Source organism: Coregonus lavaretus, assembly GCF_964263955.1.
Source record: "Coregonus lavaretus genome assembly, chromosome: 4".
Taxonomy (NCBI): Eukaryota; Metazoa; Chordata; class Actinopteri; order Salmoniformes; family Salmonidae; genus Coregonus; species Coregonus lavaretus.
In genome coordinates, this window is record NC_139991.1 from 57,422,052 (window position 1) to 57,447,206 (window position 25,155).

Sequence of the window (25,155 nt, forward strand, 5' to 3'; positions counted from 1 at the left end):
ACAAGATCCTCCCGTGTAGTTCTGGGCTGATTCCTCACCGTTCTCATGATCATTGCAACTCCACGAGGTGAGATCTTGCATGGAGCCCCAGGCCGAGGGAGATTGACAGTTATTTTGTGTTTCTTCCATTTGCGAATAATCGCACCAACTGTTGTCACCTTATAATAATAATAATAATAATAATAATATGCCATTTAGCAGACGCTTTTATCCAAAGCGACTTACAGTCATGCGTGCATACATTTTTGTGTATGGGTGGTCCCGGTGATCGAACCCACTACCTTGGCGTTACAAGCGCCGTGCTCTACCAGCTGAGCTACAGAGGACCTTCTCACCAAGCTGCTTGGCGATGGTCTTGTAGCCCATTCCAGCCTTGTGTAGGTCTACAATCTTGTCCCTGACATCCTTGGAGAGCTCTTTGGTCTTGGCCATGGTGGAGAGTTTGGAATCTGATTGATTGATTGCTTCTGTGGACAGGTGTCTTTTATACAGGTAACAAGCTGAGATTAGGAGCACTCCCTTTAAGAGTGTGCTCCTAATCTCAGCTCGTTACTTGTATAAAAGACACCTGGGAGCCAGAAATCTTTCTGATTGAGAGGGGGTCAAATACTTATTTCCCTCATTAAAATGCAAATCAATTTATAACATTTTTGACATGCGTTTTTCTGGATTTTTTTGTTGTTATTCTGTCTCTCACTGTTCAAATAAACCTACCATTAAAATTATAGACTGATAATTTCTTTGTCAGTGGGCAAACTTACAAAATCAGCAGGGGATCAAATACTTTTTTCCCTCACTGTATGCTACTGTAGAAGCGATAGATCTTCCAGTTTAATAAGAAGGCTGGAGTTGAATGTGGGATATTGAAAATATCAAGTAAGTTATACAATTTAGAGTAAATATTGCTTTTTGATCTAGGAGATATGAAGATGTTTCATCCTGCTTTGTGACATATCCCCCAGGAATGGTAACAAATGTTTAAATCATTAAACGGCTTATATGTTGACATGCTGTAACCGTACATCTGCTTCATGTTCTAGCTATCCAGGAGTTTCCAGAAAATATAAAGAACTGCAAAGTCCTGGCTATTGTTGAAGCAAGTGTGAATCCCATCTCCAAGTAAGTTTGCTACAAGTTATTTTAAGTCACACCTGTATATTTATCTAGCTACACATGCCATAGGGTACGACTCTGCCTTGATATGTTAACTTGTAAACCGCTACAGCTAGGCCATTCACTAAATGGTGATTATATTGTTATCACGTATCAATGCGGCAATCTTAAGTGAATCTTTGCTCTCTAATCACTCTAGCCAAATAGGATTTCAAACCAAATCAAATCAAATTTAATTTGCCACATGTGCCGAATACAACAGGTGTAGACATTACAGTGAAATGCTTACTTACAAGCCTAACCAACAATGTAGTTTAAGAAAAAGTCAATGTGCGGGGGCACCAGTTAGTCAAGCTAATTGAGGTAATATGTACATGTGGGTAGAGTTAAAGTGACTATGCATAAATAATAAACAGAGTAGCAGCAGCATAAAAGAGGGGGGGGGGGGCAATGCAAATAGTCCGGGTAGCCATGATTAGCTGTTCAGGAGTCTTATGGCTTGGGGGTAGAAGCTGTTAATAAGCCTTTTGGACCAAGACTAGTTTGTTGGTGATGTGGACACCAAGGAACTTGAAGCTCTCAACCTGTTCCACTACAGCCCTGTCGATGAGAATGGGGGCGTGCTCAGTCCTCTTTTTTTTCCCCTGTAGTCCACGATCATCTCCTTTGTCTTGATCACGTTGAGGGAGAGGTTGTTATCCTGGCACCACACGGCCAGGTCTCTGACCTCCTCCCTATAGGCTGTCTCATCATTGTCGGTGATCAGACCTACCACTGTTGTGTCGTCTGCAAACTTAATGATGGTGTTGGAGTCGTGCCTGGCCATGCAGTCATGGGTGAACAGGGAGTACAGGAGGGGACTGAGCACGCACCCCTGAGGGGCCCCTGTGTTGAGGATCAGCTTGGCAGATGTGTTGTTACCTACCCTTACCACCTGGGGGTGGCCCATCAGGAAGTCCAGGATCCAGTTGCAGAGGGAGGTGTTTAGTCCCAGGGTCCTTAGCTTAGTGATGAGCTTTGAGGGCACTATGGTGTTGAACGCTGAGCTGTAGTCAATGAATAGCATTCTCACATAGGTGTTCCTCTTGTCCAGGTGGGAAAGGGCAGTGTGGAGTGCAGTAGAGATTGCATCATCTGTGGATCTGTTGGGACGGTATGCAAATTGGAGTGGGTCTAGGGTTTCTGGGATAATGGTGTTGATGTGAGCCATAACCAGCCTTTCAAAGCACTTCATGGCTACAGACATGAGTGCTACGGGTCGGTAGTCATTTAGGCAGGTTATCTTAGTGTTCTTGGGCACAGGGACTATGGTGGTCTGCTTGAAACATGTTGGTATTACAGACTCAGTCAGGGACATGTTGAAAATGTCAGTGAAGACACTTGCCAGTTGGTCAGCGCATGCTCGGAGTACACGTCCTGGTAATCCCTCTGGCCCTGCGGCCTTGTGAATGTTGACCTGTTTAAAAGTCTTACTCACATCGGCTACAGAGAGCTTGATCACATAGTCATCCGGAATAGCTGATGCTCTCATGCATGCTTCAGTGTTGCTTGCCTCGAAGCAAGCATAGAAGTGATTTAGCTCGTCTGGTAGGCTTGTGTCACTAGGGCAGCTCGCGGCTGTGCTTCCCTTTGTGGTCTGTAATAGTTTTCAAGCCCGGTATGTACGTACGGTCACTGTGGGGACAACGTCATCGATGCACTCATTGATGAAGCCAGTGACTGATGTGGTGCACTCCTCAATGCTATCGGAAGAATCTCTGAACATATTCCAGTCTGTGCTAGAAAAACAGTCCTGTAGCTTAGCATCTGCGTCATCTGACCACTTCCTTATTTACTGAGTCACTGGTGCTTCCTGCTTTAGTTTTTGCTTATAAGCAGGAATCAGGAGGATAGAGTAATGGTTAGATTTGCCAAATGGAGGGCGAGGGAGAGCTTTGTACGCGTCACTGTGTGTGGAGTAAAGGTGGTCTAGAGTGTTTTTCCCTCTGGTTGCACATTTAACATGCTGGTAGAAATTAGGTAGAACGGATTTAAGTTTCCCTGCATTAAAGTCCTCGGCCACTAGGAGCGCTGCCTCTGGATGAGCGTTTTCCTGTTTACTTATGGCCTTATACAGCTCATTGCACTCAATCTTAATGCCTGTATCGGTTTGTGGTGGTAAATAGACAGCTACGAAAAATATAGATGAAAACTCTCTTGGTAAATAGTGTGGTCTACAGCTTATCATGAGATACTCTACCTCAGGCGAGCAAAACCTCGAGACTTCCTTAGTATTAGATTTTATGCACCAGCTGTTGTTTACCAATATACACAGACCGCCACCCCTTGTCTTACCAGAGTCAGCCGTTCTATCCTGCCGATGTAGTGTATATCCCGCCAGCTGTATGTTATCCATGTCGTCGTTCAGCCACGACTCGTGAAACATAAGATATTACAGTTTTTAATGTCCCGTTGGTAGGTTAACCGTAATCTTAGGTTGTCTAATTTATTTTCAAATCATTGAACATTGGCTAATAGGATTGATGGAAGAGGCAGTTTACACGCTCACCGTCGGATCCTTACAAGGCACCCCGACCTACGTCCAGGATATCTCTGTCTCTTTCTCATGCGAATGACGGGGATTTGGGCCTTGTCGGGTGTCTGTAGGATATCCTTCGCGTCCGACTCGTTGAAGAGAAAGTATTGTCCAATACGAGGTGAGTAATCGCTATCCTAATATAAGAGACGGTGGCAGAAACATTATGTACAGAATAAATTACAAATAACGCGAAAAAAACACACATAATAGTACAATTGGTCTGTAAAACGGCTGCCATCTTCTTCGGCGCCATTCAATTTGAGCTGTTGATACCACTAACAATGAGTAAATATCATATTCAAACCAAGATGTCTCTAACAAGGATAATGCTTTAGAACATTAAACAGTTGGCAGACATTTGCTTTCTTTTCATTACAAAGATCAGATTAACGTTATTGTTCCCAAAGGGAAAATTGTCTTGGAGATGCAGTACTTTTTTGTAAAATAATAACACCTCTTATTGCTATACTCTTCTGCTCGGCTCCTGTGCCATTTTTTGCATAGATACCATAATTGCTCTCTTTTTATGATGCTTTTTAAAATAAGTTAAAGGCCCAGTGCGTTCAAAAACATGATTTTCCTGTGTTTTATATATATTTCCACACTGAGGTTGGGATAATACTGTGAAATGTTGAAAATTATGATAATGCCCTTTAGTGTAAGAGCTGTTTGAAAAGACCACCTGTTTTGGTGGGATTGCGTTTTCGCCTGCCTGGTGACATTAATTAGTTAATAGACCAATAAGAAAGAGAGTTCCAAACCTCTCTGCCAATAACAGCTAGTTTTCAGTTTTCTCTTTGCTAAGAAGCTATTTTTGTTTCTTTTTGACCATTTTAATTTAAAACAATCATGGTAAGGTACTTAATTGTTACCTATAAATGATTTGATATTGATATAAAAATGGCTGCATTGTGCGTTTAACACTCAGCGGGGACGGAAACAACCGGATGTAACTGCTTTTCATGGGAAATGGAAAGAGCATGTGACGTGACTTCCACTTTTGGACGTTAATATGGCGACACTCCATCTTAACTCCTCCTCCACATTTACTAGATTGGTTTATCAGTGCAGAAGAGAACCTTCCCCGACAGTTCACATTTTTCTCGTCAGGACCAGAAAGAATCGCCACTCAAGCGTTTATTTTACACCTGCTACATTAGGTTAGGCCTTTAATAACACCTATTGCTTCAGTGTATTCACTGTCTCCTTGATGATGTTAGTGATGAGGCTAGTAATCTGACCATGTTGCTCATGTCTCCCCTGCAGGCTCCCAGAGGGTTTCACTCAGCTCCTCAGCCTGACACAGCTCTACCTAAACGACGCCTTCCTCGAGTTCCTACCAGCCAGCTTTGGCAGGTAAGACATCAGACAATCAATCACAAACAATACAGTACAAGTCAAAGGTTTGGACACACCTACTCATTCCAGGGTTTTTCTTTATTTTTACTATTTTCTACATTGTATAATAATAGTGAACATGTGTCTCCCGAGTGGCGCAGTGGTCTAAGGCACTGCATCGCAGTACTAGCTGTGCCACTAGAGATCCTGGTTCGAATCCATGCTCTGTCGTAGCCGGCCGCGACCGGGAGACCCATGGGGCGGCGCACAATTGGCCCAGCGTCGTCCAGGGTAGGGGAGGGAATGGCCGGCAGGGATGTAGCTCAGTTGGTAGAGCATGGCGTTTGCAACGGCAGGGTTGTGGGTTCGTTTCCCACGGGGGGCCAGTATGAAACATAAAATAAAAAATGTATGCACTCACTAACTGTAAATTGCTCTGGATAAGAGTGTCTGCTAATTTACTAAAATGTAATGTAAATGTAGTGAAGACATCTAAACTACGAAATAACACATATGGAATCATGTAGTAACCAAAAAAGTGTTAAACAAATCAAAATATATTTTATATTTGAGTTTCTTCAAATAGCCACCCTTTGCCTTGATGATAGCTTTGCACACTCTTGGCATTCTCTCCACCAGCTTCACCTGGAATGCTTTTCCAACAGTCTTGAAGGAGTTCCCACCATATGCTGAGCACTTGTTGGCTGCTTTTCCTTCACTCTGCGGTCCGAGTTATCCCAAACCATCTCAATTGGGTTGAGGTCGGGGGATTCTGGAGGCCAGGTTATCTGATGCAGCACTCCATCACTCTCCTTCTTGGTAAAATAACTCTTACACAGCTTGGCGGTGTGTTGGGTCATTGTCCTGTTGAAAAACAAATGATAGTCCCACTAAGCCCAAACCAGATGGGATGGCATATCGCTGCAGAATGCTGTGGTAGCCATGCTGGTTAAGTGTGCCTTGAATTCTAAATAAATAACAGACAGTGTCACTAGCAAAGCACCATAACACCTCCTCCTCAATGCTTTACGGTGGGAACTACACATGCAGAGATCATCCGTTCACCCACACCGCGTCTAACAAAGACATGGCGGTTGGAACCAGAAATCTCCAATTTGGACTCCAGACCAAAGGACACATTTCCACCGGTCTAATGTACATTGCTTGTGTTTCTTGGCCTTCTTCTTATTGGTGTCCTTTAGTGGTGGTTTCTTTGCAGCAATTCGACCATGAAGGCCAACAGTTGATGTTGAGATGTGTCTGTTACTTGAACTCTGTGAAGCATTTATTTGGGCTGCAATGTCTGAGGCTGGTAACTCTAATGTCCTTATTAGCTGCAGCAGAGGTAACTCTGGGTCTTCCATTCCTGTGGCGGTCCTCATGAGAGCCAGTTTCATCATAGCGCTTGATGGTTTTTGCGACTGCACTTGAAGAAACTTTCAAAGTTCTTGACATTTTCCGGATTGACTGACCTTCATGTCTTAAAGTAATATGGACTTGGTCTTTTACCAAATAAGGCTATCTTCTGTATACCCCCCCCCCCCCCCCACACACACACACCTTGTCACAACACAACTGATTGGCTCAAACGCATTAAGAAAAGATATTCCACAAATTAACTTTTAAGAAGGCACACTTGTTAATTGAAATGCATTCCAGGTGACTACCTCATAAAGCTGGTTGAGAGAATGCCAAGAGTGTGCAAAGCTGTCATCAAGGCAAAGGGTGGCTATTTGAACAGTCTCAAGTATAAAACATATTTTGATTTGTTTAACACTTTTTTGGTTACTACATGATTCTATATGTGTTATTTCATCGTTTTGATGTCTTCACTATTATTCTACAATGTAGAGAATAGTAAAAATAAAGAAAAACCCTTGAAATGAGTAGGTGTGTCCAAACCTTTGACTGGTACTGTATATCTAATTCACCAGCCACGTTGTCGGGTGGTCACACTTAGGGCTCTACAGTGCGAGCATTTTATAAACTAGACTTTTACAAAAATGTATGCACGCACGACTGTAAGTCGCTTTGGATAAAAGCGTCTGCTAAATGGCATATTATTATTATATTATTATATTATTATATTATATAAAAATACACTGCTCAAAAAAATAAAGGGAACACTAAAATAACACATCCTAGATCTGAATGAATGAAATAATCTTATTAAATACTTTTTTCTTTACATAGTTGAATGTGCTGACAACAAAATCACACAAAAATGATCAATGGAAATCAAATGTATAAACCCATGGAGGTCTGGATTTGGAGTCACACTACAGGCTGATCCAACTTTGATGTAATGTCCTTAAAACAAGTCAAAATGAGGCTCAGTAGTGTGTGTGGCCTCCACGTGCCTGTATGACCTCCCTACAACGCCTGGGCATGCTCCTGATGAGGTGGCGGATGGTCTCCTGAGGGATCTCCTCCCAGACCTGGACTAAAGCATCCGCCAACTCCTGGACAGTCTGTGGTGCAACGTGGCGTTGGTGGATGGAGCGAGACATGATGTCCCAGATGTGCTCAATTGGATTCAGGTCTGGGGAACGGGCGGTCCATAGCATCAATGCCTTCCTCTTGCAGGAACTGCTGACACACTCCAGCCACATGAAGTCTAGCATTGTCTTGCATTAGGAGGAACCCAGGGCCAACCGCACCAGCATATGGTCTCACAAGGGGTCTGAGGATCTCATCTCGGTACCTAATGGCAGTCAGGCTACCTCTGGCGAGCACATTGAGGGCTGTGCGGCCCCCCCAAAGAAATGCCACCCCACACCATGACTGACCCACCGCCAAACCGGTCATGCTGGAGGATGTTGCAGGCAACAGAACGTTCTCCACGGTGTCTCCAGACTCTGTCACGTCTGTCACATGTGCTCAATGTGAACCTGCTTTCATCTGTGAAGAGCACAGGGCGCCAGTGGCGAATTTGCCAATCTTGGTGTTCGCTGGCAAATGCCAAACGTCCTGCACGGTGTTGGGCTGTAAGCACAACCCCCACCTGTGGACATCGGGCCCTCATACCACCCTCATGGAGTCTGTTTCTGACCGTTTGAGCAGACACATGCACATTTGTGGCCTGCTGGAGGTCATTTTGCAGGGCTCTGGCAGTGCTCCTCCTGCTCCTCCTTGCACAAAGGAGGAGGTAGCGGTCCTGCTGCTGGGTTGTTGCCCTCCTACGGCCTCCTCCACGTCTCCTGATGTACTGGCCTGTCTCCTGGTAGCGCCTCCATGCTCTGGACACTACGCTGACAGACACAGCAAACCTTCTTGCCACAGCTCGCATTGATGTGCCATCCTGGATGAGCTGCACTACCTGAGCCACTTGTGTGGGTTGTAGACTCCGTCTCATGCTACCACTAGAGTGAAAGCACCGCCAGCATTCAAAAGTGACGAAAACATCAGCCAGGAAGCATAGGAACTGAGAAGTGGTCACCACCTGCAAAACCAGTCCTTTATTGGGGGTGTCTTGCTAATTGCCTATAATTTCCACCTGTTGTCTATTCCATTTGCACAACAGCATGTGAAATTTATTGTCAATCAGTGTTGCTTCCTAAGTGGACATTTTGATTTCACAGAAGTGTGATTGACTTGGAGTTACATTGTGTTGTTTAAGTGTTCCCTTTATTTTTTTGAGCAGTGAATAAAAAATTAAGTATAGACACATATGCGAGTTGTGCTTTATAAATAAATAAATGCTGCAGTGGCTGTTTTCAAAGTATTTCTGCTTTTTTGTTTCATATCTCGTAATGCACAAAGAAATATGAATCCTAACATTATCCCACCTTTTGGAGCAACACAGCCTGGGCTGGGGCGCTGTGCACACTGTGTGTGAATGCTGAAAGATTTGTTTTTAGAAACGATGCACACAGGCATAAAACTGTCTAACTATTAAGGTAAGACTTTATCCTGGTGTTTCTCTATATATTTACATAGTTTTGTTCACAAGTTAGGTTGTTTTTCAGTGCTTGAGTTTGCTTCCACTGTTAGCGAAGAGCGAGACCTCATCTGCCTCTGCTAGTCAGATTCTCACAGCCACACATGAAGACTTGAGTGGCCCAGTTACCAGGTTAACCTTAAAGGGGCAGCTGAATTTTTTTGTCTCATCTGTGATATTTTGGTTAGACTCGGGTCACAAAATATTAAATTGAGCAATATACCACATGACTTCTTACTAGTATTGCGTTCCTTGTTTTAGAAACATTACTAAGCATGCTTATCCGTTTTGTTTTGTGTTTTTTGCTGCAATTAATGCAGAAAAAATATTTAGCCTGGTAAAAAATCGGAGGGGCTGGTAGATTTTTTAAAATCTACCTGCCACGGTGGCTGGTAGACAAAGTTAGTTTTATAGACTAACTTTTTATCATATGATGTTTCTCTCCCGTGGGAAAGGTCACAACTTTATATAAGCCATAGTATTTATACGGTGTAGTACGTATACATAAATCATCTGGGTTGAAGTTCTGGCAGGAAACCATGCTACTGACCCTATGTAGCTTTCTCTCGGAATCAATTTCCCCACCTTATGGCTGAATCACGGCTGGGTTTCAAACTAGCAGGAGTTGTGTGGAATCTAGAAAAACATATCTGTATATCTGTAGGGTTCACATCGTTGGCCAGACCCCAGTGATCCAGACCCAGGAAAAACTTTTGTTTTGAGACAAAACCATCCAGTAAAACGACACTATCCCAAGTCCCTGAAGACTGAGTATCAACAGTGAGTGTTGTCATTGACTTGTATTCTCTGTCTCTCTCTCTCTCTCTGTCTCTCTGTCTCTCTGTCTGTCTGTCTGTCTGTCTGTCTGTCTGTCTGTCTGTCTGTCTGTCTGTCTTTCTCTCTGTCTGTCTCTTTGTCTCTCTCTCCTCCCCTTCCTCTCCCTCTCTCTCCCTCTCCCTCAGGTTGACTAAACTGCAGATCCTGGAGCTGAGAGAGAACCAGTTAAAGATGTTGCCTAAGTAAGTTGTCTCTGTCTCTGTTTTCCCCACATCAAAGCCCTCACAGACCTCAAAGCTCTGAGTCCCCAGACAAACAAGAGGTGGCTCTTTGTGAGTGACCATGTTTGTGTGAGGGAGAAAAAAGGACAACAAGTGCCTCTATCGTTCTCTCTCTCTCTCTCTCTCTCTCTCCCCTACGCACTCTTGCTTTCTCGGTTTGTTTCTCTCTCACCATGTTTCTCTGTGGCATTGAATTCTACCGTGTTATATAAGAGTGCTACCTCTGTTGCGAGCTGTGACAGGTTTTATAATCCAGAGTACTCAGACTGTACTCATGTTCCGTTTCACCTTTTGAAAGCCTCCACTACCTACCTACCTCTGTGTGTATGTGTGTTCACTGCCTAATGAACCCAGTGATTATGAAGGGGATCCTGATTGCTGCAGGTGGTTTTGGGGTTTTGGAGAGAAGTCTCATCTCTTTCTGTCATGCTCTTTCTCGTTGTCTGTCTTTCCGCTTCGCTCTTCCGCTATGCTCTCTTTGTCTCGTTTCCCCTCTCTCTTTCTCTACTCTCTGTCTCTCTTCTCTTGATCTTTCTGTGTCTAATTGAAGCCCGCCTGTCTAGGTCCATTTCTTTTGTTGTCCCCTAGCTGGCTGGCCCTCTATGCTCTGTGTGTCTGAGACTGCAGCTAGGGTCTGGAGCTCTGACAAACAGAAGGCCTAATGGCCAGAATGGATGCCAGAGAGATGCAAGCATCCCAGGGATGTAAATAAACACACACACACACACGCACACACACAAATTGCAAGCGCAAACACACACAACTGCCCGCACGCACACACACACCCCTTATAATAACACTCATCCTACCCCAGACACCTTTTGGCGACAGCACCGTTGTGTGTTCCTCACTGATTTCTATGGCACTCTGTACAGACCCCAGTACCGAGCTTTCTGTACCGACCCCAGTGTCTCTGAAAGCAGCTCTGAAAGGAGCCTGGCAGAGCACTCCTCCTAGCCTGCCAATCACAGGGCAGGAATATTCCGATGCTGGTGGACGCTCAGCGTACTATCACCGTCCGAAAACACTGCCACGTTTTTATATCCAACTCCACGTTTATCACGACAGCAACCCTAGAGGTCGACGTGAAACCACCTCGTTGTATAGTTTGGTTGTACAGACGGAAAGGTATACACGGTATACATAGTATGGATTAAAGTGTAATGTTTTGAGGAGTAGCGAAGACGAAAGAGCCTCCACAGGACGGAAGAGCATTACTGTTAACCCCCAGTACCAAGCCGTGTTTGGTTTGACTGGGAGTCTTGAGGACTAGCGCTGCGTCCCAAATGGCAACCAATTGTCTATATAGTGCACTACTTTTGACCAGAGCCTTATGGGCCCAGGTCAAAAGTAGTGCACTATAAGGGGAAAAGAGTGCCATTTGGAAATCAGCCTACAGGTTCATTTCTTTTTTTTCTTTTTTTTACCTTTATTTAACCAGGTAAGCCAGTTGAACAAGTTCTCATTTACAACTGCGACCTGGCCAAGATAAAGCAAAGCAGTGCGATAAAAACATCAACAACACAGAGTTACATATGGAATAAACAAAAACAAAACGTACAGTCAATAACACAATACAAAATCTATATACAGTGTGTGCAAATGTAGTAAGTTATGGAGGTAAGGCAATAAATAGGCCATAGTGCAAAATAATTGCAATTTAGTATTAACACTGGAGTGATAGATGTGCAGAAGATGATGTGCAAATAGAGATACTGGGGTGCAAATGAGCAAAATAAATAACAATGTAAATAACAATATGGGGATGAGGTAGTTTGGTGGGCTAATTAGAGATGGGCTGTGTACAGGTGCAGTGATAAGTAAGCTGCTCTGACAACTGATGCTTAAAGTTAGTGAGGGAGATAAGTGTCTCCAGTTTCAGAGATTTTGCAGTTCGTTCCAGTCATTTGCAGCAGAGAACTGGAAGGAATGGCGGCCAAAGGAGGTTTTGGCTTTGGGGATGACCAGTGAGATATACCTGCTGGAACGCATACTACGGGTGGGTGTTGCTATGGTGACCAACGAGCTAAGATAAGGCGGGGATTTGCCTAGAAGTGATTTATAGATGACCTGGAGCCAGTGGGTTTGGCGAAGAATATGTAGTGAGGGCCAGCCAACGAGAGCGTACAGGTCACAATGGTGGGTAGTATATGGGGCTTTGGTGACAAAACGGATGGCACTGTGATAGACTACATCCAATTTGCTGAGTAGAGTGTTGGAAGCTATTTTGTAAATGACATCGCCGAAGTCAAGGATCGGTAGGATAGTCAGTTTTACGAGGGCATGTTTAGCAGCATGAGTGAAGGAGGCTTTGTTGCGAAATAGGAAGCCGATTCTAGATTAAACTTTGGATTGGAGATGCTTAATGTGAGTCTGGAAGGAGAGTTTACGGTCTAACCAGACACCTAGGTATTTGTAGTTGTCCACATATTCTAAGTCAGACCCGCCGAGAGTAGTGATTCTAGTCGGGCGGGCGGGTGCAAGCAGCGTTCGATTGAAGAGCATGCATTTAGTTTTACTAGCGTTTAAGAGCAGTTGGAGGCCACGGAAGGAGTGTTGTATGGCATTGAAGCTCGTTTGGAGGTTTGTTAACACAGTGTCCAATGAAGGGCCAGATGTATACAAAATGGTGTCGTCTGCGTAGAGGTGGATCTGAGAGTCACCAGCAGCAAGAGCAACATCATTGATATACACAGAGAATAGAGTCGGCCCGAGAATTGAACCCTGTGGCACCCCCATAGAGACTGCCAGAGGTCCAGACAACAGGCCCTCCGATTTGACACATTGAACTCTATCTGAGAAGTAGTTGGAGAACCAGGCGAGGCAGTCATTTGAGAAACCAAGGCTATTTAGTCTACCAATTAGAATGCGGTGATTGACAGAGTCAAAAGCCTTGGCCAGGTCGATGTTTGACAGTGATGAGGGGTGGTCGTTTGACCGCGGACCCATTACGGACGCAGGCAATGAGGCAGTGATCGCTGAGATCCTGGTTGAAGATAGCAGAGGTGTATTTAGAGGGTAAATTAGTCAGGATGATATCTATGAGGGTGCCCATGTTTACGGATTTAGGGTTGTACCTGGTAGGTTCCTTGTTAATTTGTGTGAGATTGAGGGCATCTAGTTTAGATTGTAGGACGGCCGGGGTGTTAAGCATATCCCAGTTTAGGTCACCAAGCAGTACGAACTCTGAGGATAGATGGGGGGGGCAATCAATTCACATATGGTGTCCAGAGCACAACTGGGGGCTGAGGGGGGTCTGTTCATCCCCACTGAGAAATGACTGTTATCTGATCTGTTCCCAAATATAACGAAGCCCTTAGTTTCTTCTATTTATCTTTCTTTTATTTACCCTAGTAGTAGCTGTCATATTAAATAATTAGCCTAACACACTATCTCATATTATAGTTAGTGTTTAGACTTTGTTGTTTGTCTTAGTAACACATATATGTATTGTCATATTTTGTTTTATGTAATGGTAATTAAGCTTATGTTGTAATCGTCATATAGCATCCAGCTCTCCTATATCTGTGCATCTACACAGCATGTCAGTGAAGTGTGTGATAGATGTTGAAATTACCAAGGCCCTGTATGAGTACTTCACAGGAGTGTGCACTTGTACAAGGACACTCGGATGAGGGCCACAGAGTGGGACAGGGACTAAAACACTCTTTTAAGAAATGCTCCTGGAGTCCCCTGGTGCTTCCTCCCGTGGTCTCTAAGCTCTCCCCATCCGCTGTACACTTTATTGTGTGTGTGTGCGTGAGAGAGCGTTAATGGGTAGAGGAAAGGTCATCTCTGAGTCATCGCTGTAGGCATCTGGGCCATCAGAGGACAGGGGAATCTGGTTGTTTACCCTTGTGGTGATGGTTTGGGTGTACACACCCTTGGACCATTGACGGACTATCCCTTTTTATCCTTAAATCTCATTGTCAACTACAATTGTCAACTAGTATTGCCACAAGTCTGTCACTAAATGCATATGAATTCCCCCAGACCTGAAGAGAAATCCGAAAATCTATTGCTGCCAATTTGTTACAAATCAATGAAACTCAAAGCAAGCCTGGATATGGAGGAACGTGTTAGACCAACAGCACGTCTATCCTTATTTGAACAAATGTCTTTGCCATGTCGTTAAATTCTTCATGCCCCCCTGGTGTAACATAACCGTCTGAGTATCTGTGTGAAATGTTGTGCTTCTTTTTGCTGTGACGAAATCGGCCTTAAATGGGTGAGAGGGAAGCCTGGGCTGGAGACTGCTATAACAGGGCCCATGGGTGATATACCACATAAAGCAGTCTTTTAAGAAACTAGACTACAGGGACGCTGTTTGTGCACACACACACACACACACTCTCATGAATGAGCATGCAAATGCTGCTGTTGTGGTTGACTCCTTTTATTCCCAGCTCCTTTGCTCAACATCAATATCTATCTCTCGGTCTCCCTCCCTCTCTCCCTTTCCCTCTGCAGAAGCATGCACAAGCTCACCCAGCTGGAGAGATTGGACTTGGGGAGTAACGAGTTCACTGAAGTGGTGAGTGTCTGTCTGTCTTTCTGTCCTCCCAAGGCTGAACCTCAGTACTCTAAAGTCAGTGGCTTCATCTCCATCTCCTCATCTTCATTCACTGATCTGGAGATAGAAGACAGGTGACAGCAATATGGAGACAGGCCCTACTACGGGTTCATACTGCTATTCTCAGATCTGTGTGGAGGAGGGAAATGAGTCAAGAAAGATGTCACTTCAGACAAATGATTTGCATCCCTTTAAAGTGTCTGAGAGACTGTATGGCTAATTGTAGGGCTAATATGCACAATGATTCCTGTATGGTTGTAAATTAATTGATCTCTCATTTCTCTCCCTTTCCGTCTCGCTCTCTCTCTGTGTGTCTCTCTCTGTGTGTCTCTCTCTGTGTGTCTCTCTCTGTGTGTCTCTCTCTGTGTGTCTCTCTCGCTGTCTCTCTGTCTCGCTCTCTCTCTGTCTCGCTCTCTCTCTGTCTCCCCCTCTCTCTGTCTCCCCCTCTCTCTGTCTCCCCCTCTCTCTGTCTCCCTCTCTTTCTCTCTCTTTTTTCCAGCCTGAGGTATTGGAGCAGCTCACTGGAATCAAAGAGCTGTGGATGGATGGAAACAGACTGACATTCCTACCAGGGGTAAGATGATGAACTGCCATTCAACTCCCCATAGGCTTAGTCTTCCTGTACAGTGCCTCGGCTTTCACAGTGTTTGTCCTGTCTCATTCCCTAGAACCGTCATTGTAAATAAGAATTGTTTCATAATTAACCAGCCTGGTAAAGTAAAGGTAAAATAAACTGTTTTGATCAACACTGCTTTGTTCAAGCTAACATAGTAGTATATTATTATAGACGTGAATAATGACAATATTGCAATGGCAACATTATGAAGTTGTAATAATGCTTCTGTTGCACTCTGGGTAGTTTTGCTGCATGCCCATCGTAATAAGATTAATGTCACGAATGACGAAGCCACAGACCAATTAATCTGTTGGTTCAACCGTCATTCAGTGATAATTCAAACGATTGTGTTTTGTTATGGTTTGTTGTCAGCACACCTTGTGTTGCGTAAGGTCTCTCTTGCTCGCTCTCTCTGTTTCTCTCTTTCCCCATCTCTCTCTCTCTCTTTCGCTAGCATTTCGACAGCACCACAACCAACCCCACAATTACAGGCTATTCCTCTGATAGGATTACTGAATACTGCCTGGCCTCACTGCAGAACATTATTAAATAATTGTTTAAAAAACAATGCCTAGGAACAGTGACATGTACACAGCATTCCAATGTGCTAGTGTTTGTTATAGTGAAATTGCATCCCGTGGCCCTGCTGTTTAATTAAGAAACCAAATGCTCCTCAAACCAAGTCACCCAGCCCATTCGTTCCCCTTCCTTTTATCTTTTGTTATTTTCAGTGAAAGTGTGTGTGTGGGATTGCAGGCTTTCAGGTTCCTGTGTTCAGATTGGTCAGGCCAGGGGTATTCCTGGAACTGTTTTAACCCCTCAATGTAATTCCAAGTTGAATTCGCCCCGTCAGCCCGGCCCCTCTTGCCTCAATCCTCCCCGTTTCTCATTTCAGTAGAGATCAATGACCTAGATATAGCCTAGTGCTAATCTAACCCCATTTGTACTTTCAAGGGAACCTTTGAGAGATTTGTCAAAAACAGTAAACAATATCTAGAAAGGAAAAAGACACAAAAGACGTTACTATCTCAATGGAACGTAATTTAATAAAGGATTCTGTGTGTGTGTGTGTGTATGTGCGCACATATGTGTGTGTGTGTGTGTGTGTGCGTGTGTGTGTGCGTGTATGTACCCCTGTGTGTTTGTATTCATACCTGTGTGTGATCTCCAGATGCTGGGCACTCTGAAGCAGCTGTCCTACCTGGATGTGTCCAAGAACAACCTGGAGATAGTGGACGAGCAGATTTGTGGCTGTGAGAGCCTGCAGGACCTACTGCTCTCTAATAATGCACTCACACAGCTGCCCGGATCTATAGGTGAGCGGCTGCATACACACGCACACACACATACAGACTGGCACAAATGCAGACACACAGACTGGCACAAATACAGACACACATACCCACATAGACAGACACACAGACAGACACAAACACACACACAAACACAAAGTGCCCATCTCTTTACAACATGATAAAGGCTGTTTGACGTAGCCCAGTGACCAGACATAGGGCCAGTGCATATGCCGTGCCAGCCATTGTGTGTCTAATGAACAGCTCGGTTGTTATTTTGAGGTGAAGAGAAATATTGGCTGTATTAGGATTTCCTTCTGGAATGAATGACTCAAATAACATTTGTCACATGGTGTAGACTAACAGTGAAATGCTTACTTACGTGTCCTTTTCCAACAATGCAGAGTTAAAGATAAAAATAAAATAAAAAATAGAAATAGTGACACAAGGAATAAATGCACAGTGAATAACGAATAACAATGAGTAAAAAAGAACATGACTATGTACAGGGAGCAACGGTACCGTGTCGATGTGCAGGGGTACGAGGTAATTGAGGTAGTGTGTGTGTGTGTGTGTGGTGTCAGTATGCATGTGTGCGCATGTTATGTGTGTGTGGGCATATGTAGTGTATGTGTGTGTTGGGGTGTCAGTGTAAGGGTGAGCGCATAGAGTCAGTGCAAGAGAGTTAGTGCAAAAAAGGTAGTCTGAGTATCCATTTGGTTAGCTATTTAGCAGTCTTGTTTAGCAGTCTTATGGCTTGGGGTAGAAGCTGTTCAGGAGCCTGTTGGTTCAGGAGCCTGTTGGCTTGCTGTGCGGTAGAAAAGAGAACAGTCTATGGCTTGGGTGGCTGGGGTCTTTGAAAAAAATGTTGGGCCTTCCTTTGACACCACCTGGTATAGAGGTCCTGGATGGCAGGGAGCTTGGCCCCAGTGATGTACTGGGCCGTACTCACCAGCATCTGTAGTGCCTTGCGGTCGGATGCCTTGCAGTTACTATACCAAGCGGTGATGCAGCCAGTCAAGATGCTCTCAATGTGCCAGCTGTAGAACATTTTGAGGATCTGAGGGGCCATTCCAAATCTTTTCAGCCTCCTGAAGGGGAGGAGGCACTGGCGTGCCCTCTTCACAACTATGTGGGTGTGTGGACCATGTTCATTCCTTAGTGATGTGGACACTGAGGAACTGTACCCGCTCCACTACAGCCCCATCAATGTGGATGGGGGCGTGCTTGCCCCTCTGTTTCCTGTTGACAACGATCAGCTCCTTTGTCTTGCAGACGTTGAGGAAGAGGTTGTTGTCCTGGCACCACATTTCTAGGTCTCTGACCTCCTCCCTATAGGCTGCCTCATTGTCGTCGGTGATCAGTCCTAACACCGTTGTGTCGTCAGCAAACTTGATGATGGTGTTGGAGTTGTGCGTGGCCACACAGTTGTGGGTACACAGGAAGTACAGGGTGGGACTAAACACCCCTGAGGGCCCCCGTGTTGAGGGTCAGCGTGGCAGATGTGTTGTTGCCTACCCGCACCGCCTGGGGGCGGCCCGTCAGGAAGTCCAGGATCCAGTTGCAGAGGGATAGGTTCTATCCCAGGGTCCTTAGCTTGAAGGGGACTATGGTGTGGATTGCTGAGCTGTAGTCAATGAACTGCATTATTATTATTATTATTAATTTTTTGGGGGGGGGTCAGTTTCAATATTGCAGATAGATTGTGGCTTCTATCAATGTAATTGTCTGCATCCTTTCCAATCCCCCATATATTTTTTGGTAAATATATATTTTTAATATATTGACCTTCTTTATTATTTTCCCCTAACCCTATCACCCCTCCCCTAATTGGAGTAAACTAATGGACAACAATACTTAGGCTTCTACTTCCAGCTTATACATACTATATACATTTTACGGACACAGTATATTTTACATTAGTTATCTTGTTTTTGTTGTTATTTTTATTTTAGTCCCACCCTTCAGCTCCCCTCAACCCCTTCCATCTATCTCTGAACACCATTTTTGATTAGCCATTTTCAACTGTGCTGTGATGTTTCACTAAAGTCCTGAACCTTTCTAGTCTCATAGTTTCTACAGACTGTAAATTAAAGATACAATGTTTTGCTAAGAGTATTATATTATTGATCGATTGACTATGACTTTTCAAATCACCCAGCAGTACTATTTGCAGAGTTAGCTCCAGGTAAATGTTGTAATTCTTCAGCCATTCCTGAACCTGCGACCAAAAACAAGCTACATATGGGCAGTACCAAACAAGTGATTTAATGATTCTGTCTCTTCACAGCAAAATCTGCAGAGCTGGGATGGTTTTATCCCCCATATATATAACATTCTATTGGTGGCAAGAATTGTATATAATAATATAAATGGAATCGGTACATCAAAAATGTCTTCACAACTATTTTGCAACATCTATGCCACAGCTGTCCATTTTTTGGTCCTTAAATGAAACTGGTATACTTTTATATTTATCACAATTTTCTTTAACCAATTTTGGTCTTTAATATAGGGCTGACAGACAAGTTCTTTACCTTCTCCCCCTTCCACTTGCCTCTTCCATTTTTGCGGTAATGCTGCAATTAGTTAGTTATAATTTTGAATAGAGCAGACATTTCCATATATTTTTGTTAGCTGCATGTGACATAACTCTACCAGTCCTATTTATGATATAATTTACAAAGATTATACCCAAAATAATGTTGTTTTTTTTATCAATTGATATATTTGAGATAAATATTTGTTCTGTCTTTTCTGGTGGATTAAACTGAAATAGCAACCAACTTTCTATGGCTTGTTTTAAAAATAGCGATATTTTAGAGATTATTTCATTTTCAAATAACCGAAGATGAGAGGTTGTAATCTGAATAAAGGGAAAAAGGCCATTCTTGAACACAGGGTGAGCCATTCTTACTAATCTGCTAGAAAAAACAGTTTGGATTTAAGTATAGTTTTTGTATGACTGAAGCCTTTAGTGAGAGGTCTAATGCTTTAATATTTAATCATTTCTGCCCTCCGAGTTCATATTCATTATATAAATAGGCCCGTTTAATTTTGTCTGGCTTGCCATTACAAATAAAATGGAATCTTTTTTGCTCATATAATTTTAAAAAACAAGTAATTAGGTGTAGGCAGGGCCATAAGCATATAGGTAAACTGGGATATGACTAAAGAGTTAATCAGGGTGACTTTTCCACAAATAGGTATTTTCCTTTCCATGGTAGCAAGATTTTATCTATTTTTGCTAACTTTCTATTAAAATCTATTGTAGTGAGATCATTTCTTTCTTTCGAATACCTAGTATGTCCACTTCACCGTCAGACCATTTTATTGGTAAACTACACAGTAATGTAAAAGTTGTATTTTTTAATGATCCAATATGTAATATAGTATACACTTATCATAATTCAATTTTAATTTCAGCCCTGGATTTCTAGCCCCTTGATGTTATTGTTGGATCAGATGTTAATAGCGAACATTTCGATGGCCATAATAAATAGATATGCCGATAGTGGACAACCTTGTTTTACTCCTCTTGACAGTTTAATACTTTCTGAGAAAACAGCATTCTTACATAGGCATTCCTTTTGTCCAGGTGGGGGAGAGCTGTGTGGATTACAATAAAGATTGCGTCATCTGTTAATCTGTTGGGGCGGTATGCGAATTGGGTGCATATAGAAGAAGTGGACTTCCAGAAAATTGATTATTCCCCAAAGCTGTTTTCTGTTTCATCTTCCATTTTCTATTCACATTTATATGGTGATATGGTATGAATATCTGATAGCATTTCAAAAAGTATTCAGACCCCTTGACAAATTTTGTTACGTTACAACCTTATTCTAAAACGGAATAAATTGTTTTTTTTCCCTCATCAATCTACACAAAATAACCCATAATGACGAAGCAAAACAGGTTTTTAGACATTTTTGCAAATTAATTACAAATAAAAAACCGATATTACATTTACATACAGTACCAGTCAAAAGTTTTAGAACACCTACTCATTCAAGGGTTTTTCTTTATTGTTACTATTTTCTACATTGTAGAAAATAGTGAAGACATCAAAACCATGAAATAACACATATGGAATCATGTAGTAACCAAAAAAGTGTTAAACAAATCAAAATAGCCACCCTTTGCCTTGATGACAGCGTTGCACACTCTTGGTATTCTCTCAACCAGCTTCACCTGGAATGCTTTTCCAACAGTCTTGAAGGAGTTCCCACATATGCTTAGCACTTGTTGGCTGCTTTTCCTTCACTCTGCCGTCCGACTCATCCCAAACCATCTAAATTGGGTTGAGGTCGGGGGATTGTGGAGGCCAGGTCATCTGATGCAGCACTCCATCACTCTCCTTCTTGGTAAAATAGCCCTTACACAGCCTGGAGGTGTGTTGGGTCATTGTCCTGTTGAAAAACAAATGATAGTCCCACTAAGCCCAAACCTGATGGGATGGCGTTTCGCTGCAGAATGCTGTGGTAGCCATGCTGGTTAAGTGTGCCTTGAATTCTAAATAAATAACAGACAGTGTACCAGCAAAGCACCCCCACACCATAACACCTCCTCCTCCATGCTTTATAGTGGGAAATACACATGCGGAGATCATCCGTTCACCCACACCGCATCTCACAAAGACACAGCAGTTGGAACCAAAAATCTAAAATTTGGACTCCAGACCAGAGGACACATTTCCACCGGTCTAATGTCCATTGCTCGTGTTTCTTGGTCCAAGCAGGTCTCTTCTTCTTATTGGTGTCCTTTAGTAGTGGTGTATTTGCAGCAAATCGACCATGAAGGCCTGATTCACACAGTCCCCTCTGAACAGTTGATGTTGAGATGTGTCTGTTACTTGAACTCTGTGAAGCTTTTATTTGGGCTGCAATGTCTGAGGCTGGTAACTCTAATGAACTTATCCTCTGCAGCAGAGGTAACTTTGGGTCTTCCATTCCTGTGGCAGTCCTCATGTGAGCCAGTTTCATCATAGCGCTTGATGGTTTTTGCGACTGCACTTTCAAAGTTGTCTTAAAGTAATGATGGACTTTCGTTTCTCTTTGCTAATTTGAGCTGTTCTTGCCATAATATGGACTTGGTTTTTTACCAAATAGGGCTATCTTCTGTATACCCCCCTACCTTGTCACAACACAACTGAAATTCCACAAATTAACTTTTAAGAAGGCACACCTGTTAATTGAAATGCATTCCAGGTGACTACCTCATGAAGCTGGTTGAGAGAATGCCAAGAGTGTGCAAAGCTGTCAAAAGCTGTCCATCAAGGCAAAGGGTGGCTATTTGAAGAATCTCAAATATAAAATATATTTTGTTTAACACTTTTTTGGTTAATACATGATTCCATATGTGTTATTTCATAGTTTTGATGTTTTCACTATTATTCTACAATGTAAAAAATAGTAAGAATAAAGAAAAACCCTTGAATGAGTAGGTGTGTCCAAACTTTTGACCGGTAGTATAAGTATTCAGACCCTTTACTCAGTACTTTGTTGAAACACCCTTGGCAGCGATTACAGCCTCAAGTCTTCTTGGGTATGACGCTACAAGTTTGGCACACCTGTATTTGAGGAGTTTCTCCCATTCTTCTCTGCAGATCCTCTCAAGCTCTGTCAGGTTGGATGGGGAGCATCGCTGCACAATTATTTTTAGGTCTCTCGAATAATGTTAGATCGGGTTCAAGTCCGGTCTCTGGATGGGCCACTCCTGCGTTGTGTTGGCTGTGTGCTTAGGGTCGTTTTCCTGTTGGAAGGTGAACCTTCGCCCCCAGTCTGAGGTCCTGAGCGCTCTGGAGCAGGTTTTCATCAAGGATCTCTCTGTCCTTTGTGCCTTTCATCTTTCCCTTGATCCTGACTAGTCTCCCTGTCCTTGCCGCTGAAAAACATCCCACAGCATGATGCTACCACCACCATGCTTCACCGTAGGGATGGTGCCAGGTTTCCTCCAGACGTGACGCTTGGCATTCAGGCCAAAGAGTTCATTCTTGGTTTCATCAGACTAGCGAATCTTGTTTCTCATGGTCTGAGAGTCTTTAGGTGCCTTTTGGAAACTCCAAGCGGGCTGTCATGTACCTTTTACTGAGGAGTGGCTTCCGTCTGGCCACTCTACCATAAAGGCCTGATTTGTGGAGTGCTGCAGAGATAGTTGTTCTTCTGGAAGGTTCTCCCATCTCCACAGAGGGACTCTGGAGCTCTGTCAAGGTGACCATCGGGTTCTTGGTCACCTCCCTGACCAAGGCCCTTCTCCCCCGATTGCTAAATTTGGCTGGGTGGCCAGCTCTAGGAAGAGTCTTGGTGGTTCCCAACTTCTTCCGTTTAAGAATGATGGAGGCCACTGTGTTCAAGGGGAGCTTCAATGCTGCAGACATTTTTTGGTATCCTTCCCCAAATCTGTGCCTCGACACAATCCTGTCTCAGAGCTCTACGGACAATTCATTCGACCTCATGGCTTGGTTTTTTCTCTGACATGCACTGTCAACTGTGGAACCTTATATAGACAGGTGTGTGCCTTTCCAAATCATGTCCATTCAATTGAATTTACCACAGGTGGACTCCAATCAAGTTGTAGAAACATCTTAAGGATGATCAATGGAAACAGGATGCACCTGAACTCAATTTCAAGTCTCATAGCAAAGGGTCTGAATACTTATGTAAATATTTATTTTGTTTATTTCTACATTTGCAAAACTTTATAAAAACCTGTTTTCACTTTGTCATTATGGGGTATTGTGTGTAGATTGATAAGGAACAAATTACTTGAATCCTTTTTAGAATAAGGCTGTAACGTAACAAAATGTGGAAAAAGTAAAGGGGTCTGAATACTTTCCGAATGCATTGTATGTGTTCACGGCAGCCCTCTTGGCAGTATTTCCTCTGGAAAAATGTGTAGCAGTGGGGGGACATTCTACTTCAGAAGTAATTAAAATACAATTTTGCTGACACCATCTAAAATGTAGTTTCCACCTACAGAAATTAGCCAAATAACATTTTAGTTAAATTATTTGTTTAAATTATTTTCACTTATACCATGGCACTGTTGAATTCTGATTGGCTTGAAGTGCATTCTAGAGCGTGCATTATTTCCCTATAACGCACAGTATATTTTCACAGTAGAATTCAATGGCGATAGTTCATTCTTACAAGTTTGAGCTGCTTTTGAAAGCAGAAGTCGAATTGAAAACATTGGCATTTCTGAATTAGATTTTTATAATAGCAAGCTTATTAGCTAAACTAGCAAGTCTGTTTTGTTGCCAAGGCAACTACTGTAGCTATCTAGTAAACTTGCTAGCTACTTCAGTGGCTAATGAGCACATTTCTAGCAGTAGATGTGTTAAATTATAGCCATTACATAAAAGGGATAATCAACTCCGTGCTCTATGCATTCTCTGGAAAATAATGCAACGCCGAGGAAGGCTAGTTCCACTCCGCTAGCACATCGTGGAACACACCTTACATGTCGTTCATCATTTTCCAGAGAACGCATAGCTCCTCGTTGATTATCCCTTACATATTGGACCATGCATATAGCCTATGCATGGTCCATATGATCAGGTATGCTATTAGCAATATGCATTATCACCTGTAGCCCAACTGATGCAGCATTGTGGCTATAAATAAATAGGATGAAGCATGGAGTTGCTTATCTGCATTTACCCTATTGGGCTAATATGTATTTGTATTTATTAAGGATCCCCATTAGCTGCTGCCTTCCTGGGGTTCAGCAACATTAAGGCAGTTATATACAGTTTAATATATTACATGACATTTCATAACACTTTACCCAATACATTTAGTGTGTTCCCTCAGGCCACTACTCAATTATCACATATTTAATAATAATATAATAATATAATAATAATAAAATAATATAATAATAATATAATAATATGCCATTTAGCAGACGCTTTTATCCAAAGCGACTTACAGTCATGCGTGCATACATTTTTGTGTATGGGTGGTCCCGGGGATCGAACCCACTACCTTGGCGTTACAAGCGCCGTGCTCTACCAGCTGAGCTACAGAGGACCACATTTAATACACCCATATACAATACAACACCCATGTGTACAGTGGGGAAAAAAAGTATTTAGTCAGCCACCAATTGTGCAAGTTCTCCCACTTAAAAAGATGAGAGGCCTGTAATTTAATCATAGGTACACGTCAACTATGACAGACAAATTGAGAAGAAAAAAATCCAGAAAATCACATTGTAGGATTTTTAATGAATTTATTTGCAAATTATGGTGGAAAATAAGTATTTGGTCAATAACAAAAGTTTCTCAATACTTTGTTATATACCCTTTGTTGGCAATGACACAGGTCAAACGTTTTCTGTAAGTCTTCACAAGGTTTTCACACACTGTTGCTGGTATTTTGGCCCATTCCTCCATGCAGATCTCCTCTAGAGCAGTGATGTTTTGGGGCTGTCGCTGGGCAACACGGACTTTCAACTCCCTCCAAAGATTTTCTATGGGGTTGAGATCTGGAGACTGGCTAGGCCACTCCAGGACCTTGAAATGCTTCTTACGAAGCCACTCCTTCGTTGCCCGGGCGGTGTATTTGGGATCATTGTCATGCTGAAAGACCCAGCCACGTTTCATCTTCAATGCAGGAAGTTTTCACTCAAAATCTCACGATAC

At 43.0% G+C, this 25,155-nt stretch overlaps 1 protein-coding gene and 1 long non-coding RNA gene across 2 annotated transcripts in view; one reads left to right on the top strand and one right to left on the bottom strand.

Annotated features, from left to right (window-relative positions):
* Positions 1-25,155, bottom strand: part of LOC311127976 — a 1,008,662-nt gene that overhangs the window by 742,487 nt on the left and 241,020 nt on the right. The window lies entirely within an intron of this gene.
* Positions 1-25,155, top strand: part of LOC311127969 (erbin-like) — a 142,170-nt gene that overhangs the window by 87,522 nt on the left and 29,493 nt on the right. The window contains exons 5-10 of the mRNA XM_084159885.1: positions 1,041-1,119; positions 4,958-5,047; positions 9,932-9,988; positions 14,498-14,561; positions 15,100-15,174; positions 16,388-16,532. Of these exons, the coding sequence (XP_084016011.1) occupies positions 1,041-1,119; positions 4,958-5,047; positions 9,932-9,988; positions 14,498-14,561; positions 15,100-15,174; positions 16,388-16,532 (510 nt within the window). The remainder of the gene's footprint in view (positions 1-1,040; positions 1,120-4,957; positions 5,048-9,931; positions 9,989-14,497; positions 14,562-15,099; positions 15,175-16,387; positions 16,533-25,155) is intronic.